At 36.8% G+C, this 27798-nt stretch overlaps 1 protein-coding gene and 1 long non-coding RNA gene across 2 annotated transcripts in view; one reads left to right on the forward strand and one right to left on the reverse strand.

Moving 5' to 3' along the window:
- Window positions 1-27798, forward strand: part of LOC148130939 (uncharacterized) — a 54240-nt gene that overhangs the window by 25486 nt on the left and 956 nt on the right. The window contains exons 4-5 of the long non-coding RNA XR_015749482.1: window positions 1943-2000; window positions 12187-12378. This is a non-coding gene — a long non-coding RNA (uncharacterized LOC148130939). The remainder of the gene's footprint in view (window positions 1-1942; window positions 2001-12186; window positions 12379-27798) is intronic.
- The window catches only part of SLC9A9 (solute carrier family 9 member A9), a 242481-nt gene continuing 224417 nt past the window's right edge, over window positions 9735-27798 (reverse strand). Inside the window, exons 15-16 of the mRNA XM_026664681.2 lie at window positions 15408-15513; window positions 9735-13552 (exon numbers count right to left, since the gene is read on the reverse strand). Of these exons, the coding sequence (XP_026520466.1) occupies window positions 13331-13552; window positions 15408-15513 (328 nt within the window). The 3' untranslated portion in view covers window positions 9735-13330. The remainder of the gene's footprint in view (window positions 13553-15407; window positions 15514-27798) is intronic.

Consider the following 27798-nt stretch of genomic DNA (forward strand, 5'->3'; position numbering starts at 1 on the left):
TTTTAGGAAAGTAACTTGGCCCCAGGTACCTCTCTCTACATGGACTTCAATTATATTCAAATTTTTTTACTACTGGTTCTGTGGGTGTGGCTTGGTGGGTGTGACAAGGGAAGGATACTGTAAAATCTCCAGTCAGGGGTGGTATTTGCCGGTTCTCTGAACTACTCAAATTTTCCGCTACCGGTTCTCCAGAACTGGTCAGAACCTACTGAATACCACCTCTGGTTAATACCATATCTAAATGTTAAAGTTCTTTAATAGATAAATGCTCCAACTTTTTTTCTTTTTTTAATTTAGAAAAAAAATTATTGGTTTTTGCTTTTTTTAGACATTTTGCAAATAAGAAATTACCTATTGTAAATTTCTTTCAGATCTATGAGTAGATTCCACCAGCAGCTTTATGAAACTGCAGTGCTTGATTATTTTTTGACACAAGTTTCAAGTACATTGAAGTTCTTGCTTCACTACTCAATCTTCCAATGTTCAAAATTTGTCGTGTTATTTGTTCCTCTTCCCAAAGATGAAGGCTGTTGGTTATATGGCTTATGTGGATTGTATTCTATTCATGTATACCTCTTATTCTTCAATAATTAATTATTGTGTGACAGATTAAAGTTCTACATGTATATACCACTGTACTCCCAACTGCAATAGATAGCCCACTATATTTGTAAAATCATGAATTGCTGGTTTAAAAGATGGAAACTATTTCAAGGAAGAAGAAGCATTTGCACTATAATTATTGTCAGTAGTAGAATTTCTGTTCTGGCAGAGTGTTGATATATATATATAAAGGTTGGAAGTTTTTTCAGATAACTTAAGAAAATGATAAAATATCTATGCTGCTCACTATGTGATCTGAGACATCTTAAGACTTTGAAACTCTTTGTTAACAATTGTTTTAGAATGAAAAAGGATTTATAACAAAAAAAAAAAAAAGCTATCCTTTCCTATTTTTTGAGTGTTTTAAATGAAGGACGAATTTCAGTTCCTCTTTCTTTGTGCCAAACATCATTTGAGAAATCCATGTTTCAAAAGCTAAATTGTTTCAATTCCTGTATTGCAAAATTAGGTAACTATTCAGATTGAAAACTTGATGTTACTACTTCCCTAGTTAGTACTTTATATATAACATAGTAGAAACATAATTTGCATCTGGTCAGAATTCTTCAGTTGGGCTCTGCTGTACTTCAGAAATTTTTGGGGAAAGGTATTTCAGAGTGTATGAAAATAGTACCTTTCTACAACTCATTAAAATAGCATAAAATAGAAACATAATTTTCTGGGATCACATTGTCACATGTTGCCAAAAGAAGGAAGGAACCTAGGACAGTGTGAACCTAGGACAGTGGTGGCTAACCTTTTTGGGCTCCTGTGCTGAAAATTGCACGCATGCTCGTGTGCGCGTGCTCACATGCCAGCACTCAGAAAGCAATGTGTGTGCCCCCGCCTCCTGCACATGTGTGTGTGACGCCCCCTGTGAGTCCCGTGCATCACTGTGCATGCATGTGAGACCCCCACTGCGTGTCCCGTGCATCTCTGCACATGCGCACACATCTCCCTCACACCCCTCCCCCCACGCATGCATGCCAGATACCCGACAATTAGCTGGGGCTCTTCTGGGCAACCTCTCGTGTGTCGGCAGAAGTGGCTCTGCATGCCATTTCTGGCACGCGTGCCATAGGTTCGCCATCCCAGTCCTAGGAGAAGATGTGGCTTTAAGGAGTTACAGGCAGGTATTGTGTTTGTAGGCCCACATTTTGAAATATCTTTCTGGATCTGAAATCAAACCCGTGCACAGACCTATGTTTCATACTCTCACTCCATATACAGTATTTTAAGTCTGATAGGATGCAACAAATGTCTGGACAAAGAACAGGTCTTAGTATACATTACACTCTGCATATATTTTAAGTCTTCTTATACTATTTTTAACTTTTAGGGTTGAAAGAAGGAAATTAAAAAATGTTGAAATGAAACACAGAGATCCAGAAGAAGTGGTGAGTATTTGGCTTTGTGCCTTCTCAGTTATGAATCATTCTTGGTTTTTTTTCAGAGCTTCTATAAAGGTAGAAGTTATTGATGAGGCAGCAGGAAGAGAGAGACTGATTAAAAACCTACTATGACTACAATTAATTTCACATTTCTAAACTAGGAAGATAATTTATTGAGAAGATTTCATAAAGATAGACACAGTAGTGCAGTTGGCAGAGTCTCCCAGGTGTTAGTTAAATGTCAGTCTAATAGAAGAGGAGGAAGAACAAGTGATGAGCTTTGACTCCTAGAATATCTGTTGGGCAACTGCTATAATCCTGATTCAGGATCTCATGCTGAGATTGGCTTCCCACAGCAGCTTGCAATGATAAAATCATACCTAATTCATTGCAAATGCTACACTGATAACTTCCTTGTCATGAAAACATTGTTGGCAGTGCCATTGTTGGCAGTGCCAGTATCTTGCAGGTTAAATTGCAATGCAAAATTTGGCAAGTTAATCCTATAGTTAAAGTTTTTGCTGTTATACATCTTACTACTTTCTTCAAAACATATTGGGAATGAGTATCAATACATTTATCCTGATGACTTCCTGTTGTTTGTAATGTATGCAAAATGTTGGGAATGTGAAAGGTTTTGATCTGAAAGAGTTGTTCTGATTTGAAATGGGTCATTCTGAACCTTTTCTGAGCTTTGAATGGTACAGTTTCAATCTTGAAACATGTTTTTATATAAAAAGCAATTCAACAGAAGAAAATAATAAAAATCAGGGGTTGATACAAGGCCATATTATACATGTGTATGTAGTTAGGATTTACCAGTTTTCCCCATTGGTCATCTTGGTTCTTTTCAATTAAGTCACTAAGGTTTGAGTCTTATGAAGGAATTCCTGCTTTCAAATAGCACAAAATATCACTATTTTTATTATTTACATTACTACCCTGACTTTTTTTCCCCAGGAACTAAATACCCTCTTCTTAATTTTTTTCACATCACAAGAACATTATTGACTGAGAAATAATAATAGGGAATAGATCTGACCATTGCATAACTCTGGTTTTCATTACTTTTGGCAATTACACTACTGAAATTCACTGGATGAAAGGATTGTGAGGTTTTCCAAAAAGGTTGTAGGGCAAATAAATTAGCGTGGTCAACACAGGTCTCTTTCCTACCCTTTTAAAATTTCTTCTATTTCAGATTTTCAGACATTCCCTTGGCTTTTCGTAATCTGCCTTTTTCTAAAGAGCACAAGGGGACAAACAACCACATTAGTCATCCATCCATCAGTCCTTAGAGGGGACTTAGGTTAACTAGTATATAAATGAACAATAAGATTTGGTGCACAGAACATATTTGTTTTCATGTCTGGTTTTACACATTGCATTAAATCAGGGATTTTCAGACTATGTGACACTATGAATAAATGAATTTGGCCCTTCATTAATAGAATTAAATAACAAAATTATTAAATAATACATAAAAATAACTGTGGTGATTGGTGAATGATTCTGACAGTTATTATACCATGAGTTTAGCCATTGCTTCTGGCTTTAAAAACATCAGTTATGATCTACCTGGCGATGAACATGGATATATTTGTTTGCTTGCCTCAAGTCTGGACTCTCCTTATGAATCAAGTTCACAGAGTGGTTACAGGGACCCAATATTTAAAAGGCAAAGGAGAGAAAGGCAGTTTAGAGAAAGATTGTGCCACCAGTCTGCCAATTAATTGCCCAGTGATAGCAATTGTCATTCTGCCTACCTGTGTTTGTTATAATCTTAAGTCAAACCTGCAACATTTAGAATATATGTGTGCTTTTGTACTTCCTCTTTTTTCTAACCTATTTATAGATTAGGTAGAAAAAAACCTTAGTATTTTCTTTGGGTCAATGTATTCTGTACATTTGGAAAGGGTTAATTTTTCTCTGTACATAGCAGGTTAATTATTATCATTATTAACTCTGACTGTATCTGATCATGTGCATTGTTACATCATGATCAAGTGTTACAGAGGGGTAGTGTGCTATATCTTGGGCAACAGTATATACTCTACATTGGTGGGAGTTTTTTGGTAAGTTTATAATTATTGGATTTCTGAGACGCAGTAAAGTTTGTTCCTCCTAGCCTTGACTGGAGAAGTTGTCTCAATGAACATTGTCTGTATGTTTTTGCCTATAGCTGTAAGATGGATAAGTAGCATCCTGCATAGCCCATATGATCATAGTGTAGGTTTTTCTGCATAATTAAACTCAGCAAAAATATATAGCATTCAAACTGTTCTATCGCCGGAACAAAGTAGACTCGAGACTGGAGTTGAGTTCAGCTCTTTATTTAACTGTTAGTAACTTCAACCAAAGTCAAGCCGTGGCAGCCCCTTTTATAGCGGCTGCTCGTGGCTCGCAACCAATGACATTTATTTAAAACTCCCACCGCTTAGGTGACCAATCATAACTGTTATTATCTACCAATCACTGGGCAGCAGTATTTGTCCAATAGGAATGCAGTATTACGAGTATGTAAAACAAGTATACAACACAAACCTATTTCTTGAAGCCATGGCTTCTGTCAAGGCCACAGCTGATAAGACAGATTGTAGGAAAATGGTTTCATAAATGTCTACATCATCTCTCATTTTTCCAGTAACTTTAAGATATGTGGACTTCAACTCCCAGTATTTGCTGGAGAATTTTGGAAACTGAATTCTACATTGCTTAAAGTTGCTGAGATTGAGAAACACTGCTCTAAGCTTTGCTTGGGTAGATTCACCATAAGCTTATTCAGGCAAAGTGAAAGTCAATTTTGACAGCACCCTTGTTTGCCAGTGCAAGACTATCAGCTTTGATTTTGTATACATGTGATTTCTCTCTAAGTTGCTCCCAATAATATGGTTTGTTTGCTTTTGGCTTAGCATGTTAAGTTTATTCAATAAATCTTGGCTTACATAAGTTCCATGACACAGTTGCACAGATGGCAGTGACCTGGGACAGAAGAATATAAGGGTTCACTTCTGAATCTAACTCTCTCCAACAACTAAACACCAAGTCATGAGCAGTGCTTTTGCAGTAGTATATTAATTACTGAGAAATGACAAAAACACAATCCAGCAAAATTTATGTAGCAAAGATACATAAACTGCATCTGTACTGAATCCAAATTTCTACAAGCTCAGAAGAGGTGCTTATTTTGTTGGAACACTAATGGATTATCTGCGATGGAAATTAATTAGGATTTGGGTGCTATCCAACACTGTAAGCTTATTGGGGAAGATCTCAGCTTCACCCTCTCCTGACCCTTCTCTACCCCTTTTTTGGTGGAGGAGGTGGTTGTGTCTCTTTCGCTGGCAAGTCTGAATTTACTGGGAAGATTTCTCCATAGGGGGAAAATGTTTCAGTTATCAGAAATCTACATGACTACTTAGACATTTCATAGAATAACAGAGTTGGAAGAGAGAGACCTTGGAAGCCATCTAGTCCAGCCCCCTGCTTGAGCAGGAGAGTCTATTCCAAATATTAGCCTCTGCCTAGGATCGAACTCACAGCCTCCCGATTGTGAGACCAGAGCTCCAGCTCTAGGCCACCGGAGGACATAAATATCAAACCTGTTTTGGTTTCAGGCTAGCATTTTGAAAGGTTCTAAGCGTCAGCTGCAAAAATAGGGATTATCTGCTAAACACAAAAGTCAGCTTTGCCTTCTGTTGCAGCCTTTATTAAATATTTTTAAACAACTAATAAAAGAATAATAAAGGGTCTACGCGATAGAACCCTTCAGGGTATCTTATGATTGCTTTGCAATAAAACTAATTAGAATGTTTTACAAGATAAGAGTACCAAGTAAAAGTTCTGGTTTGCAGAGAACGAATAGATCAGGAATCTTTATAAGAAGGATTCATATTTCCCCCCCATATTGCTTTAAATTGATAAGATTTAAACAGGTTTTTAAGGCTTGACTGGGTTCATACCTCCAAAGGGAAGTTCACTGCAATCCCCAAGAATGCTGTCTGCCATCCCTATGCCGTGCTGTTGCAAACTCCACTTTGTGATCATGTGGAGTGACAAAACTGAGGAACAGGACTACTGGTAGTTCTCGACTTATGACCACAACCGACTCCATAATTGATATTGCTAAGCAAGACATTTGTTTAGTGAGTTTTTCCTCATTTTATGACCTTTCTTGCAGCAGTTGTTAAGTGAATCACTGCAGTTGTAAGTAACATAGTTGTTAAGTGAACCTTGCTTCTCTATTGGCTTTGCTTGTCAGAAGGTCACAAAAGGTAATCATATGTCCCCAGGACACTTCAACTATCATACATGTGCCAAGCATCCAAATTTTGATCACATGACCATTGGGATGATGCAACAGTTGTAAATATGAAAAATGGTCATAAGTTATTTTTTTCAGTGCTGTTGTAACTTTGAAAGTCACTAAATGAATGATTGTAAGTCAAAGATTACCTGTAGCATCCTTTCATTGGTCTTACGCTTTCCTTCTGGAACCCAGGATGGATTGGGTCCATGGAAAATGGTACATAAATGGCCAATAGGCACGGAGTAAACTGGAATCACTCAGAAGACCATTGAAAACATTTATTTTTATTTCCTGCTCAGACTTAAGTTGCTGTGCTGCACTGAGATCTGAAATCAAAATTATGACCCATTAACAGCTTTCCTTAAACTATCTGAATTTTAGAAGCTGTAGCAGGGGTGGGATTCAAATTTCTTAACAACTGGTTCTGTGGGCATGGACTAATTTGTGGGTGTGGCTTGGTGGTCATGTGACTGGCTGGGCATGGCTTGTATGTAAATATTGTAAATATATATGTAAAGATTGAATTTTTTATTTTTAAAAAAGAGCAACTTTTACCCAAAATCAGGCAAAGCAGGCAGGCAGATTGAGCTGCTTGCAGAATCACAGCTTCACTCCCAGATCTACCTTTCTGCAATCTGCTGCCTGAGTCTGCACTGAAAAATAGAAGCTTCAATCCTAAGGAAGGTTCAGCTCTGCTCTCAGGCCACTTCTCCCTCCCCCAAGCCCCTGAATACCACCCCTGACTGGGCCTCCTGGGTGGGGTGGGGGTGGGGAGGGCCCAGCCAGTTGTGTGATTTGCCAGTTCTCCGAACTGTGCAGAATCATAACAACCGGTTCTATAGAACTGGTCCAAACTGGTAGAATCCCACCCCTGAGCTGTAGCCTAATGTATCTGGAACCATCTAATTGTGGAAACCTGATCTGTAATATCCATTTCCAAACTGATAATTTATAGATCTTAATATGTCACCAGATTATTTGGTATGGTCATATCAAAGTTGTCTTCATTGGTGATATATTGCTGTAGTGACAGCTGGAAGTTACTATAAATTCCTACTATTGAAATGACTAATTCTGTAATAATTTAAATGGATGCATTTAAATTATTGGATGCAAAATAATGGATGCAAAATTCATCCATTATGGCCCATTAGTCATAAAATTTCATCCCTAGACTGCTCCCTCAAGCCTGTGCTGGTATTTTAATTATGTAGACAAAAGAGTCTATATTATTACCGTAGTATCAATTGGAAAATTTTGGATTAGGATTTGCAGCCATCCTATCCCAGCCTGTTTTAAAATATGGAATGTCCTAAACCTTCTTTCAGCCTCTGGCCCTCTCAATTCCTGGCAAATAGATGTAGTAGAAGAAATAGAGGTAGTGACAAATTTTATTTTCCTGGGTTCCAAGATTACCGGAGATGGGGACTGCAGCCAAGAAATTAATAAAACACTTTCTCCTTGGAAGGAAAGCTATGTCAAATCTAGACAGCATACTAAAAGGCTAAACATCACCCGGACAACAAAAGTGTATATAGTCAAGGCTATAGTTTTCACAGTTGCAATGTACGGCTGTGAAAGCAGGATCATAAGAAAGGCTGAGCACTGAAGAATTTAGGCCTTTGAACTATGAGAAGACTCCTGCGAGTCCTTGGATTGCAAGGTGATCAAACTGATCAGTCCTAGAGGAGATCAACTCTGACTGCTCTTTAGAAGGCCAGATCCTGAAGATGAAACTCAAATACTCTGGCCACCTAATGAGAAGGAAGGACTCACTGGAGAAGAGCCTAATGCTGGGAAAGATTGAGGACAATAGAAAAAAGGGATGACAGAGAATGAGGTAGCTGGATGAGTCACTGAAGCAGAAGGCGTGAGCTTAAATGGACTCCAGAAGATGGTAGAGACAGGAAGGCCTAGTGGAATGTTGTCCATGGGGTTGCGATGGGTCAGACAAAACCTTCTTAGCTACTTGTTCTTACTTTCTTTGGGATAAAATAATCCATTAATTTCTGTGATATTTCAGAGAGTAGGCAAAAACTGACTGCTGTTATCCATGAGTTGTTATAGGATTTACGAGGTTCTATAGATAACTCGGTGGGAGGTGCTCTGTTGAAGTTGTGCTTAAAGGAGCAGTTGAAATGGTTGCTGCTCTGCTATCTGGTATCTATAAAAAGAACAAGCCAGATATTTGTATTATAGTTCATGTGTGCAACTGCTATTTGAACTTTGATTTTCCTTACATTTTGTGAAATGTCATAAGAAAGTGCTATTACAGAGAAGTTCTTAATTTCATATTTTATGTTGAAAATGTTCTGATTGCATATGATGGATACATTTCCACTGTCTAAAAATGTTCAGAGCAGACAATAGCTGTCAACTATTTTATCCTGTGCAAGGTACGATTTTCTGATGTAGATCTAATGCTAACATTTCTTCAAGAAACTCCAATAGGGATTCTTCTTTTTTATCTATCACTGGTGTCTTATATGCCATGAGTATTAATTTTCTTTAACAATTGTAAGCAATCTTCCATGCTATTGTAATTCTAATCTAGATATTTAGCAAGAAGTATATGAAAATCCATGAGTGGTTGGGGGGGAGTTAAATCTAGTCATGTGATGCTTTACCTATATAATTAGCATCTTTTCTTCCCAAGACGTTGGGACATTATTAGCTTTCTGATAATTATCTGCAGAATTCACAGATCGTAATAACAGCAAAGGCTTGTCAAATACAGCTCATATACTTCAAAATTAATTTTAAAAAGGACTTGCACTGGCGCAACATTTCCCCAAAAGATGTTGCACCTTTAAGGAATCCATTCATTAAAGTTAATGCCACTCTTAGAGCATTGCCACCTTTTAAAAAACTTGTATAGAAACCTGGAAAATGTTAGGATTTTAGACTCATAGGGTAGGATTAGAAGACCTTTGAGATCTTCTAATCCAACCCCATGCCCAAGTATTTATATTATCTCAGACAAATGGTTGTCCAATCTTTTCTTGTATTGGTACAGGGAGAAAATTTTAAAAAAACCTTGTGCAGTATAGTGATGAAGATGTTGGATAAGGAGGAGGAGACCCAGATAAAGGTCTTTCCTTAGCGATAGACACCATCTGAGTGACTTTGGGCCAGTTGTTCTCTCTCAGTCCTAGATTGCAAAGTTAAAAAGCATCTATCAACCTGCACTGGACCAGTGTGGTAGATTATAATGCAGAATCTTCAGGAATGAGTCATTTATCCTACAGTAGATTGATTTGGGATGATATTAAGATCTCTTCCCCCCCCTCCCCACATCTATCCAAATAAATCCTCTTAATGTTATTCTGGGTTATTATGGCTGGGAAACGGGAAAGTCAAGTAGTGTAATGGGAGTTAGGACAGAAAATGAATTGGTGCTTTCTGTTATTGTTAAAAATTGAGTTCCTGAGTCAGGAGCTATGTAAAATTTATTTGAGATGAAGATAGAAAATCCTGGGCAAGACAAATAACTTTTCATTCTTAATTCACTTGATTACATCAATGTTAACAAAATTTGGAACATTTCAACATAATATATTTCTCTTTTGGTTAGGAGTTATCCATAAACTGTATCAAACACAATGGTCTTTGCACAACGTTTGCACAACTTGTACACAACAAAACATAATCCAATCATTTTTAATTCTTATACTGAAATACAATCCCTGTATTGCGCTATGTTTCACCTTTTCATTTTACATTTTAAAGGAATTCTGTAGGGACCTGCAATTTGGTGGTAAGGTAGTTCATCTGTTCATTTATTTATTATATGGTACAAACATTGCTTCCTTTCCTGAAGCACCCAGCAAGCAGTCTCTCCTTACTTTTGTGGCCTTATGTCCCATAAGTATTGTGACATGTCAACTGCTTCATTTCTTTTCTTGCTGCTTCTGCCAAAACAGCCAGGTATAGCTCAGAAAATGGTAAATATAGAACAATTTTCATTAGGATTAATTATCAGAATAGTAAAAAATCTATTTTTCATTGTAGGAAGTAAGGTCCTTTAAAAGAGTCTGATTTGTGTTTTTGAAAAAAAATTAAATAAAACATCACTTTTTGATCTTAGGATTCCTGCTTTCAATTTTATGACTACCATGATTGCCGTATTATTGCATTCAACTGGTGATAGATTAAATGTGATAGTACAGCAAGACTGAAAAAGCAGGATTAAAACTTGATTACATACAAGTTTTTGTTTCCGTTTTCATTGATGATGGAATCAAAATTTATTACATTTTTAAACCATTCACTGTTTTACTAAGAAGTCTTGGCATGTAGTCTGACTGGTAATTTCTAAAGTGGAGATCACTATTATTAAGTATTAGGTATCTTAGTGTTTCTCAATCTTGACATCTATAAGATGTGTGGATTTCAACTCCAAGAGTTCCTCAGTTAGCATGCTGGCTGGGGGATTCTGGCAGTTGAAGTCCACACAGCTTAAAGTTGCTAAAGTTGAGAACTACTAAGCTAGAGACTATCTAAGGAAGGGAATCTTGTGTGCTGTAGTCATTAATTTCAAGTGCATGCCAAAAACTACATGCAATATTTAGACAATTTATCCAAAAGCTAGACATGTCATGCTCTATGCTAGAAAGCAGGTGCACATTTAAGTGTACAGTCCTATGAGATTCTAGATATGTGCAGTGGACAAGGTGGTTTCCATGGAGACAGATATGTAAATACATACCTCTTTGGCATGTATTTGCGGTATTCAATATGAGACTGTCAAATGCTTCATGCCAGTTGGTGTGTAAATGCTGAAGAATCCATGTGCTGATATTGAATAAAAGGATATAATTTATGAGAAATGAATGTTATGAAGCAGCAATGTTGAGGCACATAATCCAGTACATGAGTCAGTTCTAATCATACCATAGAGCCTAAAAATACTTCACATTAAAATACTCAAAACATAGTTGCAAAGAGGAAATTGTCCTCATCTTACTAAAGTCATCTATATGATAAAAAATCTTACAGATGACGTACAGTATGAAAGATGAAGGCCATAACTTACATGGATTCTTGGCATTTCTCAATGCTTGGATTCTGATTTTGTAAAATCTATTTGAAACATGCGTTTTGAAGAACCTGAATAAATATGCTGTATGAATCAAATAATAGAACAATGTAATACTTGAACTTATGTATTATTTATGTTATACACTTTCTTTTTAAGTGGAAGGACAGAAATAGTAGATCTTGAAGGTAATAAATCACATGCTCCCAGAACTCAAAAAACAGAAACAGCAGTTCTTCCTAATTTTTTCTACAGACTTTCTGTAATTCTGCAACCATTTTCTATTTTAGCAGATACTGAGTTAATACTGTGGTCAAAATTGGTTTGTCAATATTCAGAAAGGTTTCATTTTCTGTCAAGGTGATGTTTACTTTTCCATTTCATTCTAAGTGTAAGTTGGAATTCTTCAGGCAGTTTTTTGAGCTTAATTTACTGTTATGAAGTGGTTGATGGTGTTGTTTTCTGGTAGGCATCTCTTATCATTTTGTAAGTTCCTTGGTTGCTCAGGCTTTTTAATCTGAAAAAGTTCTTGTTGGAGAGATAAGTATGCAAGGAAAAACAAGAATTCTCACATCTTCATTTCAGCCACCACACCACAAAAATACATGCAAGAATCTCAACTCAACTACTCATGAGCATTTACTGGAATTGCAAACATTTAAAAGTAATTTCTCCCATCAGACTGCACAAGGATTGCTAAGTAACCCAGAATATATGCTAAGTGCTACACTATACTGAGCATTAAGATGAAAATGTGGTATGGTCATGGATGGCTGCAGAAAGCAGTAATTCAGAAATAAAATATACATTACATGCAAAATATTTCACTTTCAATCAATTTCTAGGCAGGACTAAAACACCAGAGTGCTCCTGGCAGTTAAAGAAGCAACTGGAGTAGATGGACCAAATGGACTAACTATAAGGCAGTTTTATTTGGATATGAAATGTTTGCAAGTGCAACCAGGAGATTCTGTCCATACTGGAGCTCTTCAAGAGGTCAGTCTCTAATATATAAAGATATGGAGCACTACCTTCAGGTGAAAAAAATTGGAGAACTGTCATCAACCTTCCTGATATTATAAGTACTTGTGTTTATAATGGATGATTCCGCTGACATTTTCTCACACAAAGTAATTCTCTCTCTCTCTCTCTCATTTCTTACTGTTTAGGAAATGAGCAGAAATATAGCAGACATTATTTTAGAAATCTTGAATGTGATACTCATGTACTTTGCCCTGTCAGATTCTAGGTATAAACATAGAATATCAGTAAATCTGAGGAAAGTCAGCACACAGTATTTGCATTATGAATCTGTTGCATAGGAGTGGCAGCGAATGAATTGGGGGAGGGAGTAAAATTGCTATTTATACTAACAATCATGCTCTAATATGGTAAAATTAAGGTCTCTGTTATTGATATGTTTAAATTTCAGCAGGTCAAATATTAACAAGCAGTTATGGTGGACCATTTGCTGTCAGACTACCATACAGTATAGGAAATCATTATTTTGCCACTTGCTGGAATGAGGTAAATTATGGCTTGTACTTCAGAAATTTCCATCTTATTGAAAAAAGCTCTACATGGGAAGAGAGATATGATACTGATATATCTGTGATTTTGGAAGCATATACTAGTTCACTAAATTCTCATTCTCTCTTCCTGAATAATTAAGGGAAAAAATTCAAAAGGTTTTGTGCATGTGCAAACAAGCATGATCCACACAGCCCATAAGCACATATGCAATGTCCCAATAATAGACAGGGGATGCCTTTGTTTTCATTGTTAAAATGGCCACTATCAGAAAAATTAAGTGTAGTAATATAATGTTTATGAATTATTAAACAATTCTCATTCTTCCGAACTCTAGGGAGAGATTCAGCAAGGTCTTGCTTCTTTTCTGATCATGTCCTTGTCGCTAATTCTGCAAAATAAATGTACTTTTCTTCCGCTTCTGATATTTGTAGCATATACTGTATTTTTTAATGGACATCAGGCTGAGGAAGCAAACTCAGATTGACCTGAAGCAGGTTTGGAGTGGAGTTCACATCCCCCTAAGCCAAGGTCACCATCACGGATGTTTTCTTTGCCAGCAGAATGAGATGACTCTGTTCTGTTCTGGGTTGGCACAGGAAAGTGGTCTGAAGCATCATAATTCAGGGTCAGTTCATCATTATTCACAATAAAGTCCCCATCTTCATCCTTCAGTTGCTCCTAGGCATTTTTGTGATAAAGAATAGAGAAACCAAAGAAATAATGTTTACTTATTAATGGCATAAATGTGAAACAATTCTCTATACTAAATAGATATCCCTATTTCTTAAGTTTATAACGACACATCTAATTTTAATGTTATTTGAAAAATAATAAATATTTACTTCGTATAAATGAATATTTATTTATTCTTATTTATTAAATTAATATTGCATGTATTTCACTATCAAGTGACAATTTTTATAAATTGTCTCCTGAAGCTTCTTGTTCCCAAGGAAGCAATGCACATGCGTCAATCTATATTGATCAGAAATGTGTAGAATTCAAAGATTCCATCTTTGAGTCTAATTTGAAAAGATCTCTGTAAGATTACTTGTCTGCTAAAAACTTTATGTTCCTTCTACATAATGTACTGTTTGGAAAAGAGAAAGTTAGAGATATACTGTCAAATAAAGATAGCTAATGAGATGGAGAAATAGATGAAGAGACAAAGGGGTCAGTATGACAAATTTTAATTTGGCTCAAGCCATCTCTGCTACTTATATTGGCTCATTCAACATATGCATTCTAGAGATTATTCTGGGGACAATATGGCTGTTGACTGAAAAATGTTGCCCCTATTGAAGTAGTAGAAGGGGGACTCCTGCATAAAAGAGATCTAACTAATCATTTCAAAATGCTGAATCTCCAGTGGTTGGCGATAGGTGCAAATCAAGCTGCTTTTCTTACTGAAGTACATAGGGAAGATTTCAATCTAGAAACTCTACATGCATACTGGTATATAAAACTCATGTCTCACTTAAATATATATTACATTCTGAGTACAAGGTATGATGTTATGGCTAATTGAAGCTAGTAAGAGTGTTGTTGAGGCTATATTGATTGATGGAGTGGCAGACAGAAGTTTCCATAAATTAAGAATACTCTTCCTGTACAATACTCTGTATTGATTGATAGAGTGGCAGAGAGAAAATTCCATAAATTAGGAATTCACTATGCAGCCCTCCCCAGCTGATAATCTCCAAGGTTGCCCAGGTTGGACAAGGATGGTTCCTACTTTATAAAAATCCAAATTTACTCCACAAATCAGGTATGGTTTAAGGCTTGGCAGGTAAAAAGTACTCATGCTAGATTCTTCTACTAACCTTGATTTTCAAAAGAATATTAACCCATGTTTAAAAGCAACTCTAAAAACAGATGAAAGGAACAAGATGGTTCTAGTTTCAAGCTTTTCTATTACATTGAACATTCATTTCCATGGATGTCACCCAGAGGTGGTATTCAGCAGGTTCTGACCAGTTCTGGAGAACCGGTAGCAGAAATTTTGAGTAGTTCGGCGAACCGGCAAATACCACCTCTGACTGGATATTTTACAGTATCCTTCCCCTGCCACGCCTACCAAGCCATGCCCACAGAACCAGTAGTAAAATTTTTTGAATCCCACCACTGGTGTCACCTGTTTTTCACGTTATTTTTAAAATGGTACGCTACTGAAAAAGCCTAGAGTTCAAAACATTTTAAAAGTTATCATAGCTTGATAACTTGAGCTGGATCTGAAATAAACTTTAATCATAAAATAATGAAATAGAGTTACTTTATATGTGTCATAATATATTTCCATTCTGAGTGTCCCTTTAATTCAGTTTGAAAATATCAGTTTTGTCATGCAAGATGACCAGAAAATCCAGAATCAGAACTAAATCTTTTAGACTGGAAGATGACACAGGAAAGATCCCATATGATATTAATTGGAGGACAAAACTCTAGGTATCAACATCACATATAGTGAAAGCTATAATATAATACATTTTGTCAAAAATTTTGAAACATTGTGCATATGAAATTGTACACTTACCTCATAGGCTCTAGGGCTAGTCAGCAACCTGGCTACAGGATTACACCATTCTGGTAAAGTGGTAGTAAGTGGTGGGCCAGCATGGGTGAGGATTGGCTTTAAATATCTGTGAAATCTGTTAAGGTCTATTTCCATATATATGCACAGCTGATTCTATTTAGGGCATGCAATCATCACAATGCTTAAATATATAATAATAATAATGTAATGTATAAAACATTAGACATGGAGAGTTGTCATTAACATTTAAAAATAAGGGAAATCGCATATTGTGGTCTAATTTTACAGGCTATTATATATACTCAGTAAAATCATGCTGACAATATCAAAAAGAGCCAATATCCATAAGAACAACAGGGTTGTCTGTAGTTTCATGTTGAGAACTATAGCTGCAAAGTCTTCCACACAATCTTCAATATTAGCCTTTTAGGACTATAGCCTATGTAAAGCCTCCATATGTATGCTTCCAAGTGTTCACTAGTCAATGCTACACACATAGTGAGTTGTATCTTTTTAGTAATATCTGATTTGGGCTATTAATAGAGATAATCTAGATTAATCTTCCCCAAACCTATGCCCTCCAAATGCCTTAGATTCTATATTCCTTATAGTTGATTGCATAGTCAGCCAGATGTTTAGATCGGATTTGACCTTGTTGTCTACCTATTGAGTCCTTCCCAAAGATCAATGCTGTTGTGGCTTAATAATTTTATTATCATAGGGTGTAAGCTGTCCAGAGTAAAGCTATCTTTTGACATGGACTGATGGTGATTTTGTCAATGCCAGTAGTGTTCAAGTGGTGTTCCAGAAGTTTTGGAATTGAACCCAAGGGACTTATTACTATTGGTACTCTCTCGGTTTTTTTTTTGACACAGCTGTTCTACTTCTATGTGCAAGTCTTTATATTTTGTGACTTTCTCTAGTTCTTCCTCTTCTATTCTGGTATCCCAGATATCCACTATCCAGACTTTTTTTGTCTTTCTTATTGACAATTGATAGGTTGTATGGCAGATGTTTGCATATTTGAATTCTAAAGCCCAGGAACACTTTAGTTTCTTTGTTTTTTTTATTGTTTTGTCTATTTTGTGGCCCCACCAGGGGGGTTGAAGGTAAGTAGTATTTTTTGCAGGTATTTCAATGCACCATTGTTGCTACTTTTTCATGAAATCAGTTGCTACTGTTGTTTGCAATAAATCTTTGTGATCTTTTTGCAGCAGCCAACAAAATGGTCAATTATCACTTGAGAATAATTAAGGTGAAGTCATATATGCATGTGCAACTGAATGTTAAATAACTCTACTGAGTAATTTTGTGGGAAATTATGGAAGGTAGTCTGCATACGATCAAATTAAAATGCCAACTTGAAAACTTTCACTCCATATTTCCACAAAGAAATATGGAACATCATTTTGCAAGTTTTTTGGGGAAAGGGAATGGGACAAAATTTAGAGCAATGTGTTGTCAGCCCTTTGAAGTCAGCAAGGCTTCAGCAAAACAGGAAACAGGAGCCTCAGAAGCTTGGGAAATACTAATTTTTGTAATTGTATGATATAATTAGAGAATCTTGAAAGCCTGTAAAAGTTTCTTTCTACTACATGTTATGTCAAACAAAATCAAAGCAGAATCATTTTGAGTTTCTCATGTCTCTTTCTGAGACTGAGGAATCTGTTTTGAGCCTTTTCTCCCTTAATGGCTCATTCATCCCTTAACTCCTCCTCCTCCTCCTCCTCCCTCCTCCTCTTCCTCCTCCCTGCGTCACTAGTGCAAGTAGTGACTAAGGTTATAGTAGCCGTGAACTACTATTTTTCTCTGCAGATGGAGTTAAGATATATTATAATAACATTATCCACATAAACTGTTGAAAAAGAAATTACAATAGAACACTATATTATTCCACATGAGTAGTGGATTATTAACAATTCAAAAGAGTATTCTATGTGTGAACATTCTCAGATTTTCTATAATTAAATATTCATTTTTATGTTCTTCCATTTCTTCTTTCCCTCCTTTCTGACTGTGGAGCAGTACTGAAATGATGATGATGATGGTGGTGGTGGTGGTGGTGGTGGTGGAGGATGATTTTTCTAATTGGATTGCTGATAAAATGAAAGCTCTGTAGTTCCTGGCTGTTTCAATAAATTGGATAATTGGATTATTCAATCAGCAATTAACTGGACTTCCCTGGAGTCTTGGGCAGCATTTTTTTTCAATCTCTATATATGAGACTTTAGAAGAAATATTGAGTTTTGATCTAGAAATGTTTTCCTGTTCTCATGGCATATGTATTATTCAAACTATACCCATATCTGTTGCAGGAATTGTCAATAAGTAAGATAAGATGAAAATTATTGCTTGATGTTTTATTTATGTATTTGTTACTTTTATTTGTAGCCCATCTTGCCTTGCATGGGGTAGGTACAAAAAGGCACAAATTTAAGATATTGCTTGTTCGTCTAATTCTAATATGACACCATTAACAAGTCTGGAGTATCAAGAAACACTGGGAATTAATTAAATCAAAAACTCTGAGCAGAAATGTTATTAGAAAATAGGTGCAATCCAATTGGGTTATGTACCATATAGAGCAAAGTAGTTGGGTGTATTATTTTCATCTGTGATGCTTTCAAATGATGCACCATAGCAACCTGCATGCTAGTCCTGAACGCCACTAAAGATTCAGTTTTTCTGAGCCATTTTTCATAAAATAAGCAAATAGTTTGTAATAGTCATGCATCTTCCTATTCAGTAAATCAATACTCCTTTTTCCTTGTCACAAGGCACATATACTTCATAAAACATTAAGCAACTTTATAGCTGGGATGGAGCATGAGTGTTAATTCATTTTTTAAATGGAATTCAACACATTTATTTTATACTTCATACTTCAATGCTTCTCTATGTGAAATTATGTAAATATGAGAGAAACAGATAGATTTTTGTTTTGCACCTGACTTTCTAATTTTTTCATCCAAAATGATTGATCTGTATAAAAGAAAATCTGCTCAATTCAGCAATTCAGCAATTCAATCAATCTCCTATCTATCAAAGAAAATTCTTGCTAAGATTACTTATAATGGGTGTAGTCTCTGCTGTTTTTTCATGATACCATTTTTCTTATACTGGAGACACTAGTTGTTAATTAGTTGCCTAGTCCATTAAAATATGAAGATGAAAAAATATTTCAACAACATGTTGATAAGATAACATGTTATCAACATAACATGATAATTTTTTATGTTTTAGGTCATGGTCATGATGTGCACTGGCGTTTGATTTAGTTGTATGAGGTGCAATGACAATAAAGTAAACTAAACTAAACTAAACTAAACTAAACTAAACTAAACTAAACTAAACTAAACTAAACTAAACGTTGATGAATGACGATTGGTCATTTAACTTACAGAATTTCACCTTTGATTTCTTAGGCATGATCCCAAAGAAGATATCTTCTATCCTTTAATTTGAAAAAGACTATGATAAAATGTTTGAAATGAAAACATAAATTATAGTTCTGCATTTTACTTGGAAGTGTTGTCTATCACAGTCAGGCATCATTTTCAAACGCTTTTATATTGTTTTTAATGCTTTTGTGCTTAATGCCTTACAAATGGTTATGACTCTGATGATGCATTAAAAAGAAAAGAAACCACAGAGGATAATTATATTTGTGTTTCTGATTTGGCTTCTTTTGTTTTTGCCTTTTAGTGCACTACATTGAAATCTGTATTAATAGTGCCACTGGCTCCAAAGCTCAACATTTATGGAGAATATAATAAATTCACATCCAATTTTAAAGAAGAAAGAATCCTTGTCCTTGCATTAACTGATAATTGAGCAATTAAGTGACTCCAGATAGCCATTAAAATACAAAAAGCAACCCATGATTTATTTGAATCAATCAGGTTACTGAATAGTGCATAAGAAAAGCTGTATTCCACACATACTAAAGACATATTCATCAGGCCATAAGTGACCTACATATATATTCACACATTCTGACCTACCAGGATTTTGTGGCATGCCTCAAAAGTAAAACTTTTGCCTTTTCAAGTATGTGATGGACATACTTTTTCTCAATATACAGCATGGGATCATTAATAAGAACAAACTTGGAAGCTGTACATCATAATGTATTTCACTGTCGCTAAAGAGAACTGCCATAATGCATACATACTTTCCAATGATTTGTGAGTTCAAGACAAGGGGCCCCAATGAATTTGCAGGATAATAAAGAGTCTATCTTTGTCCTTGAACTTGTAAAATGAATGTGAGATGACTGAAGAGAAATTAATAAGGGCCTGACCTATATTTGATGATGATGATGTCTCTGAAGAAAAACATGTTACAAAATAATAGGCTATGCATGTACAGTAACAACCTTTCCTCAAATAAACTGTTGTAATCTTTAATCTTTATTTTCAATATATTAATGTTGACAGTGAACAAAATAAGTTTGAGAATCTCTGAAAAAGGATTAGGAAAAACAATTGTTTACTTTTTGAACAACTCAGCTTGAAACATTACTAAATTAGCAATATAATAGCTTCTGGTCCCTATTTAGCAGACTCAAATTAGTCAATGTGATAAATTGTCTTTCCTTTCTATCAACTCTTGTTTATTAAGAAAGAACAAGTATCTAGCAGCATTAGTCAATTGCAACAGGAAGAGCAAACTGCGAGCTAACTTTGCTCTCCAAATCAGTAATTTTAAGTCGAGAAAAAAGTCAAAAGCTATTTCTAATTTTTGAACCAATTTTCACAGTTCCATTGAAAAACAGAACCTCCAAGCTATTCTTTCTCTTTTCCTTAGGTCACTTAAGTATACTTCCTAATGGCCTTTCATCTCTAAATAGTTGCTGTGTGATTCTAAGTACTAAAAGGGAGAGAAATCCTCTCAGCAATCAGAAAGTACAGGTGGCCAGGGCAAGTGAGAACGAATGGATACCTAGAAAATTTCCACAGGCAGCATTATATCTAATGTTTGGGGATCAATGCATATATCAGGCTGGATGGGGGCGGGTTGGTCAAGGGCACTTATCTGGACATCCATCTGACTGCATAGGCTAAACAATACCAGGGGCGTGCCTAAGCGCACCAACGTGCCTACCGTCCCTGTCCTATTGTTTCTTTCTTTTTTCTTATTCATATCCATTTCATGTATTCATAACCATGTTTATACTTATACCTGTTATCTAACAATCGCTTGACAAAATAAAATAAATAAAAACAATATCAGAGCTTGAGATTCACTAGAAAACTGGTAGAAGATAGCTTCTGTAACACCTGACTGAGGCATCTGAATAAGACATAGGGGGGCGCTTAGTATCCTTCCCTTTCATGAGAAAAAGAGGTACATGGGCTACATGGCACTAAAAAGCAGCCATGGAAGACCCATTTCAAAGAAAAGAATGTAACTCCTAACATTTGCATCACACTGCTTATTACTAAAGTATAAACATCTGCAGCCTGACTATGCATATTTCAAAAATGTATATGTGGGAAACTGGGCTGTTTAATTTTATTTCCAAAATAACACAGGAGCAAGAGATTTCCTTTTCAACATTCATGTTAGGATAAAGTGTATTACCATCATATGCATTTGATGTTATAGTCTTATTTTTCTGAATGACAGTAGCCACCAAGATCGTGTGTGTGTGCGTGCGTGTGCGTGTGTGTATAACAAATTGTAATATAAACACATACATTCACACACTTCTATTTATGTACACACTTCTAAGTATACTTAATTTGTAACACTTTTGTATAACTACCTAACACTTATGCATAGTATGTATGTATGTATGCATGTATGCATGCATGCATGCATAGTATGTATGTATATATATATGGTCTTGTGCTGTAATCTCCTGGGTCGTTGGCTGTGTTGCAACATCCTGAGGTTTTGTGGTGTAATCTCCTGAGTTCCGTGAAGTGATATCCTGAGTGGGTGGCTGTGATGTGATGTTCCGGGTTTTGGTTTGGCTCTGAGTTTGAGGCCTGGATATGTGTTCATGGCATGTGTCCATTTGCTTGGTTTGGGGGTTGGGGTGTGTGGCAGCTGGTGATGCAGCTGTGGTCTGGTTTCTGGACGATGGTTGTCTTTCGTCTATGGGATGGGTTTGGGTTTGAGTGTGGTGAGGCAGAATGGTGGTAGTGTCACGTGTTGTTTTGGATCTGGTGTTGGTTTTCATGGCTGGTACTCGTTTGTTGATAAGGGCTAGTTTCCAGGTGTCTGGTGGGCAATTCACAATGGAAACAGAAGCCAACAACCAACTTCCCTTCCTGGACGTCCTAGTTTACAAAAACACCAATGGCTCTTGAGGACACACCATCCACCGGAAGAAAACACACACCAACCGCTAGTTAAACACACAATCCCATCACCACCTTGCACAGGTCAACTCCATAGCCAAGACCCTCATCTCCAGAACCAAATGCCTAGCCGACAAAGACCACCTGGGAACAGAATTACATACCCTCATTGACGTATTAAGTTCCAACGGATTCCAAAGAAGCACAATTACCAACCTAATCCTAAAGGAGACACCTCCCAGAAACTGAGACACAGAACAGGACAACGGTATCGCCCTCCTCCCCTACATCAAAGGCACCACATATAAAATCAGCAAAATTCTCCACAAACACAATATCAGGACAGCCTTCGGCACTGACCAAAAAATAGCCAGCATCCTAAGAAACCCCAAAGACAAGATCCAGCTGGAAAACCAAGGAGTTTATGATTACCAATCCAAACTATCCAACCTACTCCAAGACCCCGCTTACAAACCTCTACATACTGACCCTACAACCTACCTGGAAAAAAACCACCAAATCCAAAATAAAAGCCTCCCCCATCAGTGAAGAGATCCAGCAAAGAATCATCCCCAGAGAAAAATCATCCAGATGCCCTAAACTCTGTGGCCTCCACAAGATACACAAAGAAGGAACACCACTCAGACCCATAGTCAGCTCCATAGGCTTACCTCTACAGAATCTTGCTAAATTTCTCACCAAACAACTTCAGCCCTACACAGAATCCATCACCTCACACGTAGAAAACTCTTTCCACTTCATAGAAACAATAAAGAAACAAAACCTACAACCCGGCGACCTACTCGTGAGCTTCGATGTCATATCCCTCTTCACCCAAGTACCTATTAAGGAAGCCTTGACAAACATCAAAAACAAATGCAAACCCCCTAAGCACATCCTAGATCTGACCAACCACTGCCTAACCAACACATACTTCATCTACAATGGATAAAGATACAAACAGATAGAAGGAGCACCTATAGGATCACCCCTCTCACCCGTCATCGCTAACCTATACATGGAACACTTTGAAACCAATGCTCCAGACAAATCTGAACACACACCCAAACTCTGGCTTAAATATGTAGATGACACTTTCGTAATTTGGCCACACAGGAAAGAAAAACTGGACAACTTCCTCACACACCTCAAAAGCCTGCGCATCATGCCCTGCCACATACATCGGACAGACCAATAGAAGAATAAGTACCTGCCTGGATGAACACAAAAATGCAGTAAAAAACAGCTGAGAAGCCAGACACACAAGATTAAAAAGAACCCAATACACAAGCCTGAGGATGGCAGATGAGATTCTGCGGAAACGTCGCAATAATAAAATAATAAAATAATAAAAGCACAAATATTAAGATGTGGGAAAATACCTGAAGAAACCTAAATACCATACATATAAATACCTGCAAAAACATAAGAAAAAAAAACCACACACACACATATGTGTGTGTGTTCGGGTCTTTTCCCATGTACAATTGGGAGCACCTCCCCACCAGTATATGGCAACTCCAATCACGCTTTGCTTGCATAAGCACGAAGCTGAAAGCACCAGCCTGAAGATGGCGAGTGGGACCTCGTCGAAACATTGCCAAGATACTCTCAATCTTACATGGGAAAAGACCCAAACACACCAAGACCTGCATACCTGTACCCGTGAAAATCTACGAATATCTCTATCTCTATCTCTATCTCTATCTCTATCTCTATCTCTATCTCTATCTCTATCTCTATCTCTATCTCTATCATCTGTATGGTATACGGTATTCAGCTTTGTTCAGGTATTTTCCCACGTCATTATAGTTGTGCTTTTAAAGTTGTAGCAACGTTTCGGCAGAATCTCATCTGCCATCATCAGGCTTCTATATTGTGTTTGTCTGTGAGTTAGACTTTCATAGATGAACTCAATACAGAAGCCTGATGATGGCAGATGAGATTCTGCCAAAACGTTGCTACAACTTTAAAAGCACAACTATAATGACGTGGGAAAATACCCGAACAAAGCTGAATACCATACATATAAATACCCGCAAAAACTTAAGAAAACATATATGTATGTATGTATGTATGTATGTATGTCTTGGCGTGTTTGGGTCTTTTCCCATGTAAGATTGAGAGTAACTTGGTGAGGTTTCGACGAGGTCCCACTCGCCATCTTCAGTCTGGTGCTTTCGGCTTTGTGCTTGTGTGAGCAAAGCGTGATATGAGCTGCCGTCTCTCTATAAATACTGGTGGGGAGGTTGGCTGTGTTGTCATTTCTTGATTGATTGATGGAGTTGATGTTTGAAGATTGGCTGGCTTTTTCATAAAAACGTGTGGCTGAGGTATTGGCAGTGTGTCTATCAGCCTCCTGTGTTGTAATGACCTGGGTCATGGGCTGTGTGATGACCTTCTGAGTTCTATTGTTTTGACACCCTGGGTCTTGTGCTGTAATCTCCTGGGTCGTTGGCTGTGTTGCAACATCCTGAGGTTTTGTGGTGTAATCTCCTGAGTTCCGTGATGTGATATCCTGAGCGGGTGGCTGTGATGTGATGTTCCAGGTTTTGGTTTGGCTCCGAGTTTGAGGCCTGGCTATGTGTTCATGGCATGTGTCTGTTTGCTTGGTTTGGGAGTTGGGGTGTGGCAGCTGGTGATGCAGCTGTGGTCTGGTTTCTGGATGGTGGTTGCTTTACATCTATGGGGTGGGTTTGGGTTTGAGTCTGGTGAGGGAGATTGGTGGTGGCATCATGTGTTGTTTTGGGTCTGGTGTTGGTTTTCATGGCTGGGACTCATTTGTTGATAAGGGCTAGTTTCCAGATGTCTGGTAGGTGGGAGGTATCATCCCGTTTATTCATGTTATGGGAGTGTTTTTCTATTTCGATGGCTTCCCTGATTATTCTCTTGTTGAAGTGTTCAGTATTGAAGATTAATTTGGTTCCCTCAAAATTAATTTCATGTCCTGTGGCTTTAAGGTGCTGGAAAAGGGAGGAAGTGTTTTCTTCTTTTCTGACTGCGTTCTTGTGTTCTGCGATGCGTGCATTTATTCTCCTGTTGGTTTGTCCAATGTATGTGGCTGGGCAATTGTTGCATGGTATTTCATAAACTCCTTGGTTTTCTAGAGGGATCTTGTCTTTGAGGTTTCTTAGGATGTTGGCTATTTTTTGGTCAGTGCTGAAAACTGTCCTGATATTGTGTTTGTGGAGAATTTTGCTGATTTTATCTGTGGTGCCTTTGATGTAGGGGAGGAGGGCGATACCGTTGACCTGTTCTGTGTCTCAGTTTCTGGGGGGTGTCTCCTTTAGGATTAGGTTGGTAATTGTGTTTCTTTGGAATCTGTTGGAAATTAATATGTTAGTGAGGGTGTGTAATTCTGTTCCCAGGTGGTCTTTGTCAGCTAGGCGTTTGGTTCTGGAGATGAGGGTCTTGGCTATGGAGTTGATCTGTGCAGGGTGGTGATGGGATTGTATGTTTAAGTAGCAGTTGGTGTGTGTTTTCTTCCAGTGGATGGTGTGTCCTAGAGAGCTATTGGTTTTTTTGTAAATTACGACATCCAGGAAGGGAAGTTGATTGTTGGCTTCTGTTTCCATGGTGAATTGTATTTTGGGGTGTAGGCTGTTGAGGTGTGTGAAGAAGCTGTCCAGTTTTTCTTTCCGTGTGGCCAAATTACAAAAGTGTCATTTACATATCTGAGCCAGAGTTTGGGTTTGTGTTCAGATTTGTCTAGAGCATTGGTTTCAAAGTGTTCCATGTATAGGTTAGCAATGACGGGTGAGAGGGGTGATCCCATAGGTGCTCCTTCTATCTGTTTGTATCTTTGTCCATTGATATTTAAACATCATTGATATTTACACACCAACATGCACATTTATATATTAGTTCCCTGATCCTTGATCCTTTAAAAACATCTGATGCCAAGATTACAATCTATCACTGATGTCTTGCAATGATCCTTACAGTTGTGTAAAATAATCATTATTTGCCATTAACTCAGATGCTGATTAAATAATGTTTTGGACAAGAATGCCGACTGAGTTTGTTAACTGAAGTGGCAGTTAAACCAGGAGTGGCCTGACAACAAACTAATTAGAATTCTTCCCTATTGATTTGTCCAGATTTACCACACAAGAATAAGTTTTTCTTGCAAAGCAATTTTGACACTTTGTTGGCATTGGTGCTACCATTGGGAAGAATAAAACAATCCCCTGAAAGGGCAGCTAATAGGGAAAATAATAAAACTCCCCATCTGTTGCTTTTGAACTTTTTTTCTATTTTCTTTTCTTAAGGCTAAAGCTGTGCATGAAATATTGCCTAAGTTAGCTGTTTTCAGGGAGAACTATAAATATTACTCATTGTGAAATAAGAGTCAATTGTTAGCCTTGTTGAATTTTGAAAACAGAATAGAAAAAGATTCCTGAAGAGCAAATCATTTTGTCTAAAAGTAATGGCCACAACCCAGGCCCATATTTTGCAGAATCTGACATGTGAACTTGTCAGGGAGACTTGCTTAGTGCGATCAATAACTAGAAGCAATTAAATTCAGGAAATCAGTTTCATGTAAATATTGTCATTTGCGGTTACTTTTTCCTGAACTGAACAATCATTTCAAGATTAGATAATATGGGAGGAGAGCAGAGAATGTAAAATTCCTCTTATGAAAAAAATTTTTTTTAAAAATCACAAGTTATACTCTATAAAGGCCTATTTCACTTTTATACTTTATTTTTTGAAAAAAAAAAAACCCTGCCCAATAAATGAAGCTCTTTGCTGGGTTTACAAAGCTGCAGTTCGGAATATGCATTTCTTTGATGACACAAATTCTCTGGCTATAATTCCGTGATTAATCCTAGGTTTCACATGCAGAAATTCCATACCATATCCTTCCCTGCCATATTCACTTAAAAAAAATAAATCAGGTAACAGGATATGCAAAAGATATCTGGCTGAGTTGCTGTCTATTAAAGTAGGTATTTGACTCGATAAAAAATACAGAGAACCTTTCTGTATACCACTATAGGGCAATAGCTGCTTTATAGATCAGTTTGCAGGAGTCAAATGTGACTCAATAATATGGCCAACTTCTTTGTATGTTATGAGAATGAAAAAAAATTGCATGATTTTGACAGAATAATAGAATTGAGGAAAAAGCATTGCAATTATATTTTTTCTTTACATTTTTTTAACCACATGATCTATGGAAAACTACATTGCTTCTAAAATATGCAGCTCCCTCCATTCATAAAGAATGTGTGATTTCACATAATTTTATAACAAAAGCTGCCACAGCCAGCTTTTATTGTGTGGATGAAGATCTGAAGTTGAAAGGGGCATACTTAATACATCCATTTGGATTAATGTGTTTTGCCACAGACTATCATGCTTGAACTGAACAGAACAAAAACTTTATTTTTGCCATTTGTTAAAAAAAAATTATATGAAACAAACAAAGCCAAATGATCCTTCAACATCTGTAACTGTTTGCAAACATTTGTGGGCAAAGCTTACACATAATCTAGCAAAATTTTGCTACTTTTAGAGAAATAAATTTATCTTGGTTGTTTGACAGATAATGCAAATAAACATTATCAGAGTATCCTGGAAATTTTAAAGAAAAAAAGGAGTAATGGACAAAGGGTGCAAGGAATTTCCTGCAGAACTACAATACAAAAGAACAAGAACTATGGTTTCTATAGCACCCGAGTCACAGGGGCAGTATCCAGTTACATATGGGATTCTGCTATATTTCCCTTTCCAAACAGCTGCAGGAGGGTACTGAACTGGGCTAGAGATAAAGCTCTCCTGAATTTGGAAACTGTAATATGAAGCTGAACATGCTTGAACTGTTACACTAATTATTATGATTTATCTCAAGGCAAAACATTATATTTAAGAAAGGGGCATACTTTCTTACATACTAATTTATTTATTTTTATTTTTTGTAAAAGAAAATGAGAGAGGAAAACAATCCAGATAGAATAATAAATGTGGGGAATGGATGTGTTTTATACAACATAATAATTTAACCAGGGTGTAATGAATAAACTATAACTGAGTGGCATAACATACAAAGTCACAGTTCATGCTTTGCATGCTAA

The sequence above is a fragment of the Notechis scutatus genome, chromosome 4 (assembly GCF_049901735.1).
Source record: "Notechis scutatus isolate UNSWTSFEM ecotype Mainland chromosome 4, rNotScu1.2, whole genome shotgun sequence".
In the NCBI taxonomy this organism is placed as follows: domain Eukaryota; kingdom Metazoa; phylum Chordata; class Lepidosauria; order Squamata; family Elapidae; genus Notechis; species Notechis scutatus.